This window comes from Lineus longissimus, chromosome 17, assembly GCF_910592395.1.
Source record: "Lineus longissimus chromosome 17, tnLinLong1.2, whole genome shotgun sequence".
NCBI classification, from domain to species: domain Eukaryota; kingdom Metazoa; phylum Nemertea; class Pilidiophora; order Heteronemertea; family Lineidae; genus Lineus; species Lineus longissimus.
This window is the reverse complement of record NC_088324.1, coordinates 5,497,061-5,509,444: the sequence shown is the minus strand read 5'-3', so window position 1 is coordinate 5,509,444 and position 12,384 is coordinate 5,497,061. Positions and strand designations below refer to the sequence as shown.

The 12,384-nt window shown below is 41.2% G+C and overlaps 1 protein-coding gene across 1 annotated transcript; it reads right to left on the bottom strand.

Annotated features, from left to right (window-relative positions):
• Positions 1 to 781: 781 nt before the first annotated feature.
• On the bottom strand, positions 782 to 3,429 carry LOC135501679 (N-acetyllactosaminide beta-1,3-N-acetylglucosaminyltransferase 4-like). Its single transcript, XM_064793916.1, has one exon. The coding sequence runs from the start codon at positions 3,109 to 3,111 to the stop codon at positions 1,852 to 1,854; it is 1,260 nt and encodes a 419-aa protein (XP_064649986.1). The 5' UTR covers positions 3,112 to 3,429; the 3' UTR covers positions 782 to 1,851.
• Between the last annotated feature and the right edge of the window lie 8,955 nt (positions 3,430 to 12,384).

The following is a 12,384-nucleotide window of genomic DNA, read 5'->3' as shown; positions in this document are numbered from 1 at the left end:
CTACCGCTAGCGCAAGAATCGCACTGGCTACAGGGCAGTAGTACCACGTGGTGCCGAGGTTGCCCATCCTCGTCCCGATAACATCGCGGATTTGTGTACATGGGACGAGGTAGAAAATACAAGTTTCTCGATAGAAAGTAGGTTTTTGCACGCCGTTTGTCCAGTTATTCAAAACAACCTACATTTTTACAATAAAACCAGGTTTTATTGCAAAAAACTAAGTTGTTTTGTATAAAACCAAGTTTTTTACGTAAAAAGGTAGGTTTATTAGCCATTTGTCCAGTTATTGTTAATAAACCAAGATTCTTTTCTATAAAACTAAGTTTATTACCACTGGATGAAAAACTTAGGGAATAAAAAACAAGTTTATTTGTTAAACTTGACATTTGTGGATAGAAACAAGGTTTATTAGGTAAAAAGCTTGGTTTTATTAAAGAAACCCGATTTTCAAGGAAAAAAACAAAGTTGTTTTTTAAAAAAAACCTATATTTTTTCCAAATAAACTTAGTTTATTCGGTAAAAAAACAGGTTTTTTTAATAAATCTAGGTTTTTTTAATTACTGGACACTCCGCTTGCCATACACGTCCAGATAGATGAAAAATCCGTAGGAAAACGAAGAAATCGAGGAGTCAGTAAATTGTATGAATAAATATAAGTATTTTCATGAGAAACTTTAGGGGAGGTACAAGCCTGAAAACAATGGACCGTGTACTGAGAACTAACGGTGTTGTTTTTTTTGGTAGGATTGTGATTCAGGATTTTCTAGAAGAGCGTTGGGAAAATGAATTTCACGAGATTTGGAATATTGATCGCAAATGTCAGGACCGAGGTCAGCAGCAGAGTCTCCTTGGCTAAGGAGTAATATATAACCCCTTTTAAGTTAAGCCAACCGCCGCGCATGCGCCGTTAAATAAGAAGACCCCGATCGGACTCGTCATAACTGACCAATCAGGGAACGCCAAACCATTCAGAGACCGTCACGATCAGACCGGAAAAAGAACATTTCGGCCCTTATGCAAACCAGCATCCGTGACCAAGGCCTATTGTCCCGGCGATCCCCAAATGGCGACAAAAATCCTGAAGCGAGCGCAACAGCTGTATGCTATGAAAAAACGAGTTGACCCATTGTGCACCAACTAAACTTAAATCACACCTATTAATTTATTATTTCTAATCAAAACTAACTGTCATTAAATGTTCTCATGTAAATGTAAATCTATTCATCAATCAACCCCGTAAAGGGTAGATTTAATAAAAGTTATACTTCAAAGATAAGCTCTGTCAAATCATCAATGTGATTATCCTTCAAGGTTTTCATATCGCATAATCTAAGTACATGTATACTAATGTATATGAATTCTTGCCTCCCGCCTATAAAGTAGTATACATATATATACTAGCCCAACTTAATCCAAAGATAATAAGTCAAGTTTCATATATTGTAGGAATATGTCCCTTTAGTAAACTATGTCATTATGAATAAATTTATGAACCCCACGAGGGTTTTAGACATCACGTTTTCAAAAGGTCTTCATCAATGTATTTTGTCAAAATGTACACAAACAGCTGACGGTAATTACGATAATATTTCAAATGCTTCCTATGGTTTTGTACACGGTCCTTACATGAAAGTTGCATGGAAGGGACTGCCGAAACCAATGTGTTACCACAGAGTAAGCGTGTGACAGCTTGAACAAATTATATCCATCCATTCAGAAGGGAACTGATAACTGATTAGCTTTATTTCAATTTTATCAATAAATTTTCCTATCTAGATTATTTTAGACAAATCAATCAATAAATAAAGTTTCAAGCCGTCTGTTACATCTGAGTAATCGGTGTATCACCTACTACCAACAATCTCCAGGAAGAGGTATAGCTTTCTTCTCACAAGTTTCCCTTTCAACTACTGTCATATTTTTCAGTAGTTCCAAATATTGTTTTATCTTTGTGTAACCAGTTACACCATGGACAGCTTGTAACTTTAACATGGCACACTTGTCTTTTTTCACTGCCGCTTTCACATGAGACCAGGTATAGCACATCCACAGTATTTTTGTCAGTTTTATTTTGGCGTACTTGGCACATATTCCGAAGAACGCATCATCCTGAGGAAACGTCTGCCTCGGAATGCTGTAGACTCGTGGAACATGGAAGGATGCGTGGTAAATATCACGAACAGCGTATTGTGAAAATAGAGCAGCAAATCCACAGACGAAGGGTGGTAGAGTGTTATTTTTATAATCTTCTCGAGATAGATACCACTTACTTTTAGCATTCCTGTTAGGTCCTGGATACAGATTGTGCAAACCTGCATATACGAAGGTAGCATTCTTTGCCTCTAAACCTATTGCATAGTCGATGATGTGTTCATAGATCACTAACACATCGTCATCAATTTTCAACATGAATTTTACGTGTGGACATTTCGTCAACGTCCATCTTAAAGACTCCAGGGCCTTATACGTCAGGTTGCGGTATGCTTCTCTGCTGTTTACCTGGATAATATCATTGTAAACTAAACTCTCATTGCGTAATTTTGTATCCGTCTTGGGATCATCTACTCTTGCGGTCAAAAAAACGATGCGAAATCTCTTCCCCCGATCAAATAGCCGCGTCACCTTTAAAGAATCCCTCATTTCCGCACGACGATTGAAATGCATTGGCGTACTCACTACTATAACGAGCAAGTATATGTCATCGTCGCACGATGGAGGTGACAAAGTCAGATCGTCCACCAAGAGTGATGCTCGATGTAACATGTCGGCTGTCTTCTCGTCGATAGTTTTCAAGTTTAGTGAGGGTGGATCGGGTGATTTTAATTGTGAATCAGTAGTTTTGAAATGCTTTTTTACAGCGGGTGTCTTCGTCACCCGAGAACTCATAGATGTGCTACGAGTGTTATGGATTGTTTCTCGAATGACATTAGAGCGGTAATCCCCAGGTGCAGTTCGTTCCATTTTTATTGTCTCGCCGAATCGTCGGAATTGAGTTCGAAGTGATACAGAGTTTAGAAGTGAATGCAATACAAAATAATAACATACAGCGTTGACAGCCACCACGGCAAGAACTGAAATAAGTAATAATGACCTCATATCTAAAACAGACATGGATGCAGTTTTTCTATCCTAATATTGTACAATGCAATTGTAAGTTTGTCCTACACGAGGGGTATTTCCTTTCCTTTAACTGTACGAATAATTTCTAGTCCTATACACGAAGGTTTTTCCTCTCACTGGATTGTGATAGTCATTTTATGTCCGTCCTTTATTATCCTAATGATCGGTTGAATCGGTATCTATCATAGACGTATTCCTGGTTTATAGGACCGGTAACGATCTGAAAAGCGAAAGTGTAATGAACTTTCGCAGCTGGCATTATTGACAGCTGGCATTATGTTTCATGGAAAGCTAAGGTGACGTGTCCAACACAAGTAATGCATTACAAGCAATGGCAGGCCTAGCACACTCTGTTTTGAATAGAGGGAGACTCCATCATTCCTATTGTTTGAGATTGGATCTGGCAATAGCCTTTCGCGAAGATGACGTCACTGCAGCTGCTGCACTCTATTTCCCCATCGCTGAATTACAGGCAATGTCGGACAAACATGCGGTTTCGTAATGGATTCAGGCTTTCTAACTAGGGCAGTTAGATTCAATCTGGCACATGTCCGAGTGTTGGAAATACTACATAATTGTTCTGAATATTTCTCTATCTGACTCTATGGTATCATTCATGCTAAAAACAATGCAGGGTCAAAGATAATTGACTTTGAAATAAGCTCAAATTCGTAGAAATAAGTGTCGATGTCCGACTGTCACGTGACTAAAACGTCATCAATATCTTATTCAAATGACCTTGTGAGCTATGAATAGTAGCGTCGCGGAATGCTATTAGTCTCCTGTGCATTGGTGCATGCAAACACTAAAATGTTTGGTTTTTGCTAATTTAGGGTCAAATAAATCAGCCAAAAGTTTTGAAAGCTTCACAAATGATTGTCGCAAGGAAGTACTTTATGATAGTTTGCGAAATTTAATACGTTGGGGTGATTCACAGCAGGCTCCAATATGACACCGCACTTGGGGCACGCACCAAGATTACCCCTGGTCAAATGATCCAAATGCTTGAACTATGTGTAAGTGTACCTGTTTTAGTATTCAAGGGAGGTTTTACCAACAGATCCATGGTGCCGCCATGGGCTCGCCAGTGTCGCCTATTCTGTGCTACTTGTATATGGAGGACTTTGAACAAAAAGCCCTATCTACGGCCTCTCACCCACTGGGATGGTGGTTCAGGTACGTGAATGACACTCATACTAAGCAAAAGAAGGCGCACTCCACGGAATTCTTTGAACACTGAACTCAATTGAATCTTGTGGGCCGGGTAACCAAGGCTTTGGCCCCAGAAGCATCTAAGTCCAAATAACGAAGAAGATTGATTTCCTTGATATATTGTATTGGCTATAAACAGACATCAAAAACAACACAGTTATGAAGACGTACATACAGCTTGACGGTTCTAATACTTCTGCCCCTTCAATCAGTTGATTACCCATAAGCTAATTAGCTTCGTAACCACGTGACCTGTCATTCATTTCAAGTGGTGATCGACCAATCACTGGAGGTTCCCGACAAATCTGATATTCAGTTCACTACGGAACAAGAAGAGGATGGGAAGCTAGCGTTTTTGGACACCTTGTCCAACCGATCTCAGGATGGCGCCATCACGACCACAGTCTATCGTAAGGCCACTCGTACGGACCAATACCTACCTTTTTCGTCGAACCATCCCCTCGACCAGAAGAATTGGGGTGGTAAGAACTCTTCTTCACCGGGCTGAAACTGCCGTGACGGAACCAGAGGAGAGGAGCATGGAGGTGGCCCATGTCAAACAGGCGTTGGCGACCAGTGGCTACCCTGGCTGGACCCTCAACAAGCTGAGGACCAAAGCCAGATCTAAGGACTGTTATGCTGAAAATATCAAAACGGAAATGGACTTTGTTATTTTAGTAGTGTTTGAAAAGCCCGCGTTAAAAGTTAGGCCTTTGGCGCGAGTTACGCCTTGTACAGATCGTCGTGTGATCTAATAGCGCATGACTTATTTTATGCAACGTCACGGTATTCGCGCTTTCCGCCATCAGTCAATTTTAGAGCAACAGCAGACGGATCGTGGCCCAATTCGGGGCAAACCCTTTTTATCATAACACAAAAACAGGAAAAATCGGGATATGTGGATTCGTAATTTCCATTTATCATATCTAAACACTCGGTTAATCACTTGTTTGTGTAGGCTTTTTGGTACTATAGACATTTAGTTAATTCCCTTGCTTCTATCACCAGCTTAGATAATTAGCTTTGAGAACATTTGCGATCAAACGACTAGGATTACGGAATATCTATACTATAATGCGCGTTGTGGCCGCTAAATAGGAGGCGATTTTTGTTTCAAAATTGGGCCTCGAAAATGCGTCGAATTCTTGCAACTTTTGGTTTCGTAGGTGTGGATCATAAGTAAGAGTGTCACTGAGGGTGTCATACGTCGAATATCTTGGTGGTTTTGGAATGAATAACAACTTTGTGGAGATGCCGTCAACTGGAGAGCTCCAAGTAATCTCTTCGCCGAGAAGTCCATCAGTTATCTCTCTGCATTATTACCGTCACGAAAATTGCCGAGCCACCTCCCACCTCCGCTATCAACCAATCAGATGTCCTGTTCAAATGGTCCCTTCCATGCGCGCATCATCCACCAATCACAATCAACGTCACTGACGCCAGCATGCAAGATGGCGGCGCCCATATCTGAAGGGAAAATAGAGACAAGACCACAATTGATTTTCCAAGCCATTTCCAGTTATTTAAAATGCCCGCCATCAAAGAATGCGTCAGGTAGTGAAACTGAAATTCGGATATGATATACGGGTTAGTCTTGCGAGTAACTGGTGCGATGGAAATTGGTGATTGACCACGGAAATTTTTTTTTAAATTGACAAGTTTGACACAAGTGGACATTTTTACCCATTTCGGCCATTTTCACTCCAAATTTGAACCCCCCCCCCCCCCCCTATTGCCAGGTTGTCAAAATTCAAAATTATTTTTTTTACCAAACAATTTATTTATATCTGTAGACTTGCCACAGCAAATATTTTTTCAATACCTCTCCAAATATGTACTTGAGAGTAAAAAACATGCACTCGTCTAATAGATAGGCCTGGACCCTCCAACCTATGAATATTCATTAGTGGTCTTGTCTCAATGCTGCTTTTCCACCTCGAGACGGCCATTTATTCACAAATAGCTCATCTTAGGACACAATGTACCCAACGGGAGACAAGATTTACGCACACACCGGTAACTTAAACCATTCAGGCGCTAATCGCTGGCTGATATCGAGTACATCACCAGTCTGCACCATCTTGCTTTTCCGAGAATCGGTTTAGCATTGTGGACGCCTGTACATCATGTACATGGTTACATAGTTCCGTTTTCAAGAAGTATTACACAAAAAAGTGTTACTCACAAACCAGCACCCCATTTACACCAAACCCACAACATACCAGCACCCACACAATCCGATTTTTATTCCTCGAACAGCCCGCGCCTCGGGTATATGCTAGTAGAGTTTAATTAAAGTTCTGTGATATTTGTGCTATATTTAAGGTATCATGGGAATTGTTTATACACAGGTTTCAAAACCGCCATTTTTCAGTGTATTCAAAATGTATCATTTATTACAGGTTTCGAAAAAAAACTATTATCTCGAAGTGCCAACATTCCTTCCCGTCCTTTTGTGTCCTGGCCGGACACGCCAGGTGACGCGGGGACTAAGAGCAAACCAGTCACCCACATCACGCTACCCTTTGCCCTGAATGGCTCGGAAAACCTACGTCGGGTTTTCAGGAAGTATGGTGTACAGGTGCACTTCAAGCCAACTTACACTTTGGTCAGTTGTTGGTGCGGCCCAAGGAGCGGTGTGGACCGGTGTATCTGATAAAATGTGAAGGAAGTGACAATGACCCCTGTGAGGACTCTTATGTGGGGGAAACCGAGCGGACTTTGAAAGCTAGATTCTTGGAGCATCGCAGGCCCAGCTGCACGTCATCCGAGGTTTTGCAACATATTCATAAATGGGACAATCTGCTTTCGGCCATGCGTATGGCATGTCCGATGAAGGCTCTTGATAGAGTTGAAAGCTAGGTACGCTTTAACGATTTCATGCAGTAAAATGGTTTAATCTTCGGCTCATTTAGTATGATTTATATTGTATGTATTTGTAACTCGATAAATCATGATTACCTCATATGCATATGAGTAAATATTTTTCGTTGAATTTTGGTCGTTCCATCATTGTTTTGCATCTCAGCTCCGTTGGCAGCTGAATTAAAAAGGGATTCATCATGGTTTCCAGTTAATTGCCCGAAAGAGCACTGGGATCAAAGGAAACCGGCCGTGACCTGACTCTTTATCTGAAAGACTCAGTTTGTGCAGACTGGTTTGTGTTGACATGGCACGGACACTATCACAAAATGTGATCATGGTAATCAGTCCTGTACATGTACTGTGATTTTTAAATCGTAAGCCAGGCATATAATACGACGGACAAAACATGGATGAAAGTAACTAATTTTAAATACTTAGTAATCAACCATCTCACTCCTGGATCCATTGGTAAATATACCTATAGCAAACACGCACTGAGATGAAAATTTACATATGTATTTGGTAAGCTGCAAGGCATGAACTCAGCGCCTCTTAAAAGTGTCAAGATTGATATCTAGAGATGATTAAAGTTTTGATCAGTTGATAGTACACTCATCATGCTCACTGTCTGACTTCTTGTAGGCCATGGGGCAAATAAACTAGAGGCCTGGCGGCCTGAATAGCTACGCTGGCCGAATTTAATAGCAAGGAATGGGATGAATGATAAGAAAATGTAGCAAGTAGTATATGCGACTACCAGAATGTAGGTTTATGGTAGATAGGGAGATGTGGACAGACTAGATGGAATCAAGCTTAGACAAATGGGGCCAAATTCATGAAGGGCGTTCAGCTTAAAACAGCGTTAAACTACTGAATAGACAGATTTAGGTCCTTCATGTAAATCTTCACAGAATATGAATAGGCCCTATAACTAAACAGGGAGAAGTTACACACATCCGCTCTTCAATACCTTCAGTACCTTTGCTCCAACTGTGTTTAAGCAGGCCAACGCAAAACTGCTATTTCAATACCTTTAGTTTGATACCATTAACGCGACTGCCTTCCTCTAACGGTGTTCAAGTTGTTTAGTGAGTCATAAAAGTATATCAGGGTAAACCTACTCTTAAAGTGAACTGTGCACGAGCAGAATTTCAGCCCACTTTTACATTTTCATGGCCCGAGAAAATGCAACTTCCTATTTCCGCTTCAAGTAAGCTCCGCCTCGTCAAACTACTGGGCATGCGCAGTTCATAATTTATGTAGAAAAAATACAGTGCCGCGAATTAAAGTTAAAGAGGGAAAGGGCCGACCGAAAAAGGCTTCAAGAGCCAGTAAGAGGATCTGGGTGTCAAAGGAAAACTATGACCGTTGGGTATTGATACGCAGTGAAGAAAATTTGAAGACGAATGATGAGGTTGCCGGCCACTTGATAGAAATTTACGGCGAGAGAAGACCCGGTCTCCCGTTACCGTTCTTGATCGATGGCGGCTGCCGGGATGAAGAAAAAATGTTGGTCGATTCTGCTGATGATGCAGCTCAAACCTGGTAAGAATATGAAATAATTTAACCTCAGTCTACAATTTTTACATCCTTGTCCCAAATCCACACACTTCAGCCCTTTATTCAATATCGCTGCCAGCATATTCGCCGAATCCTTTTCACGTGTCCGACAATAGATTTACAATGTATGATGACGGAGCCAGTTTTCGCGGGTCTTATCACTAAGTGCCGATTTACTAGCTTTCAACGATTGCACACACGCAAAAACTTATTTATTACGAAAGTTGAGATCAATAACAAAATATCTGGGGTGCTGCGTGGATGTTTTAAGCGTGAATTAATCTTGAAATCGCTCACTGAAAGATCGATGCAGACCAAAACAAATCCGAAGCGGCTCCCCCATTTTCGCGGGTAATGCGCATGCGCGGCATCTACGGTGGCCCAGAAGGCTTCAATTCATCAATTAAGAGTTCCAAGATATCAGTCAGGTAAACGGGCATGTTATAATGGGATGGGCCAAAACTAAAATAGGTAAAAAGTGCAATATCTCGTTTATTAGTGACTTGTTTTTGATGTTATTCTTATGGTACTTACTCCAAGCAATGATACATCACATGTCATACTGACTTTGGTTTGACCTATATACTATACATGTACAATGTTTCTCAACCAGGATGAATTAAAAAGCACCAAATATCTATACGGTGAGCACCTTGGCCAATGGCTGTTTCATTTGTATTTTGCCAACGACCTACTAACTTTATTTCAATTTTTCCCCATGGAACAGACGAAAATCACGACACGAACAAAACATCGGTACAGGTTAACCAGTAAACCACTGCGCTCAACGCTATTGGAGGCGGATATCTTCGTAAAAATCACGGGTACACCTCAGTACATGTATGTCGAGAGCTTTCGGACTGGAGAAAATTAACGAGTGCGATCTGGTAACGAGGATCAGACAGCCGGGCTGAATTCTTATTAGGTCAGAAATAGAAAGAAAGCGGCGACCTTCTTTACCAGGTTACCCTACATTTGTAATTGTACACTACCATAAGCCACCTCCCCAAATCAGAAACTGTGAGGTCGGAATTTCGGCGGCAGGGTTTGATAAATTCACACTCAATGTTACGTTACTCGAAATAATGAAGGCGGCAGCGGGACCTAACATCATTTATAGCGAGGGGGGGGGGGGGGGGTACACAGGAGGGATGATCATGAGGGGTGTTCGACCTCCCCCTCTTACAATTGGGAATGGCTTTAAATCGCGTTAATGAGAAGCAAAGGTGGGAGGTGTTTTTGCCACTCCGTAAGGTTCATCTCGCAGTTGACAATGGTTGAAACTTTGATTACCTAAATTGACTGTGGAGCTTAAACTAGGACTCAATGTATCTTGGTCTAATCATTCTTCCAGAGAGATTTAGGGCGTTGGGTTCCTATATTAGATGATTGATTGGCCGTCATGCATACACAGTGGATGCATACATGTAGTACAGAAATTATCTTTCAAAACCATTCGTTCCGTGAATGTTTGGTTAAGGGCATTTTTTTCCTTTTCAAATAATGCTATGTTAGTAGTAACATGAACATACTTATTAAATTGAGATTTGATATTAAACCTTTGTTTGCACGTAACGTATCAACTTGCTTCAAGCAACGCAGTACCCTGTTTGATTCAGTACTAAATATATTTCTCGTACCGCGTGTTGAGTAGTTTTGAGGTATTGTGAGATGGGAATGACGACTTCACAACGTAATCTTGCCTAGCCAGCTGTGGCCTATTTAGTCCCTTCAACAATCCATGCTGTAGGGCTACTCAACATGACGACCGCGACACCAGTATCTCAGGTTTGTGCTAGTTTTAACCAAGATTACGGCAACTACGTCACGATGATGCAACGCTTCGTCTACCCAGCCTTGATAACCGTCGGGGCGGTCGGAAACACCCTCTGCTTCCTTGTGATGAGCGCACCATCGAATCGCAGCAGCGTGATGTGTCTCTATTTGAAAGTTCTGGCAGTATCCGACACGTGTTCACTAGTTATATTTCTACTGCCAATGTGGGTAATTAACGTATGGCCAAATCTCCTACAATATCGCCTAATAGGAGAGGTAAGATGTCAAGCATTTTTCTTCATTCCGCACATATTTTACAACACGTCCATTTGGCAAATTCTAATCATTGCGATAGATAGATTCATCGTTGTCGAATTTCCCCTGAAGGCGGCACAGTGGTGCACGATGAGAAAAGCTCGAATTCTATTGGCTGTAAATTTCATTTCGCACGTGCTGATTTATCTGCCGAGTGCCTTCCGGTCGGCGCAACAAGATGGCGCCGGGCTTTTCTCGTTGTGCGTACTCAGCGATTACTTCGCCTGGTATGACCCAGCGTTTGACCCAATAAACGCAACATTTGACGTTTTCCCTCCACTTGGGTTGCTATTTCTTTTGAATATTACAATAATCATGAGTCTTAAGAAACACAGTTCAGAATTAAAGGACAAGGCACTCGGAGATTCCAAAACGCGTCAAAGGCAGGAAAGGTCAATGACAGTCATGTTGGTTGTCATAGCAACTTCTCTTTTAGTCTTGCTTTTACCTTTAACAGTCGACTTCATACTCTGGCGATGTTGCCTGGAGCATGTGACGATCTCCCAACCAAATCTTCGAGGTTTTACTTTCGAAATAGGATTCGAATTAGGAATTACAAACAACGCCGTGAATTTCTTCTTGTACTCAGCAAGTAGCTCAAAATTTAGGACCGATTTAAAACGTTTATTAACGCGTGTGGAAGGCTAAAGCAACAGTTTTCACAATAATACACAGCATTTACGTCATTTGCTGGCTCAGTTATAGGTGATTGTGGCGCCATCTAACAGCAAATGTATATATACAGTATCTTTTTTTATTCTGTTTATAATCAGTTTTTACCCAATGTATCTGATCAACTACGGATTGCATCTCGAGGTACCAAGGGTTGCAGTCACTGCGCCTCGCACGATCGGATCCGGGTAGAGAGTGAAGACCAAGCGACTATAAGTGACGGTAGACCCTCCTAAAGATGCTGCAGTGTCAGTAGAGAAATATGTAGATGTCATCCTGAATCAGAACCTCGAACGTCAGGTTTGGACGGAGCATACCGATGACGCACTGTTTTCAACGCCTTGGCGGTCAAGATGTGTACTTATTTGTTGAATTGAACAACAACGATGTCATACAACTACAATGCACATGTATCCTAAAGCCAATGTAGCAGCCACTTGCCTTAAAAATCCCGAATGTTAACGCCCCCGGTCTCTGATCAATCAAAACGACAAATCGTCAGAATTTTCCATTTTTTCAGACAAAATCATTGCTAAAAATGTGAAATTCTTACAATTCGTCAAACAACTTATACACATACACAGGCTATGCTTTAGCAAATGACGTTTTTGAAATCCATATTTCTTTCGTTATCAACGCAATACGCCTGGTATTCTTGGCATTCTTGAGAGACAATAGTAGGAAAACAGTCATTTTCTTACCCTTAAGGACCAATGGCATTATTGAGGGCAATATTACTCAGCTGTCGGCTGCTCAGTCATCTCCTATTCTACGTTAGTAGTTTCTATTAACAAATTGCACAAACAAAGTAAAAATATTCAAAATCTGAATGAATTATCACGCTTTTCCGATGTTGACTCCGAT

What these genes read in the sequence shown, in the direction of transcription:
- LOC135501679 (XM_064793916.1), bottom strand. Translation starts at nt 3,111, where the DNA reads ATGTCTGTTTTAGATATGAGGTCATTATTACTTATTTCAGTTCTTGCC.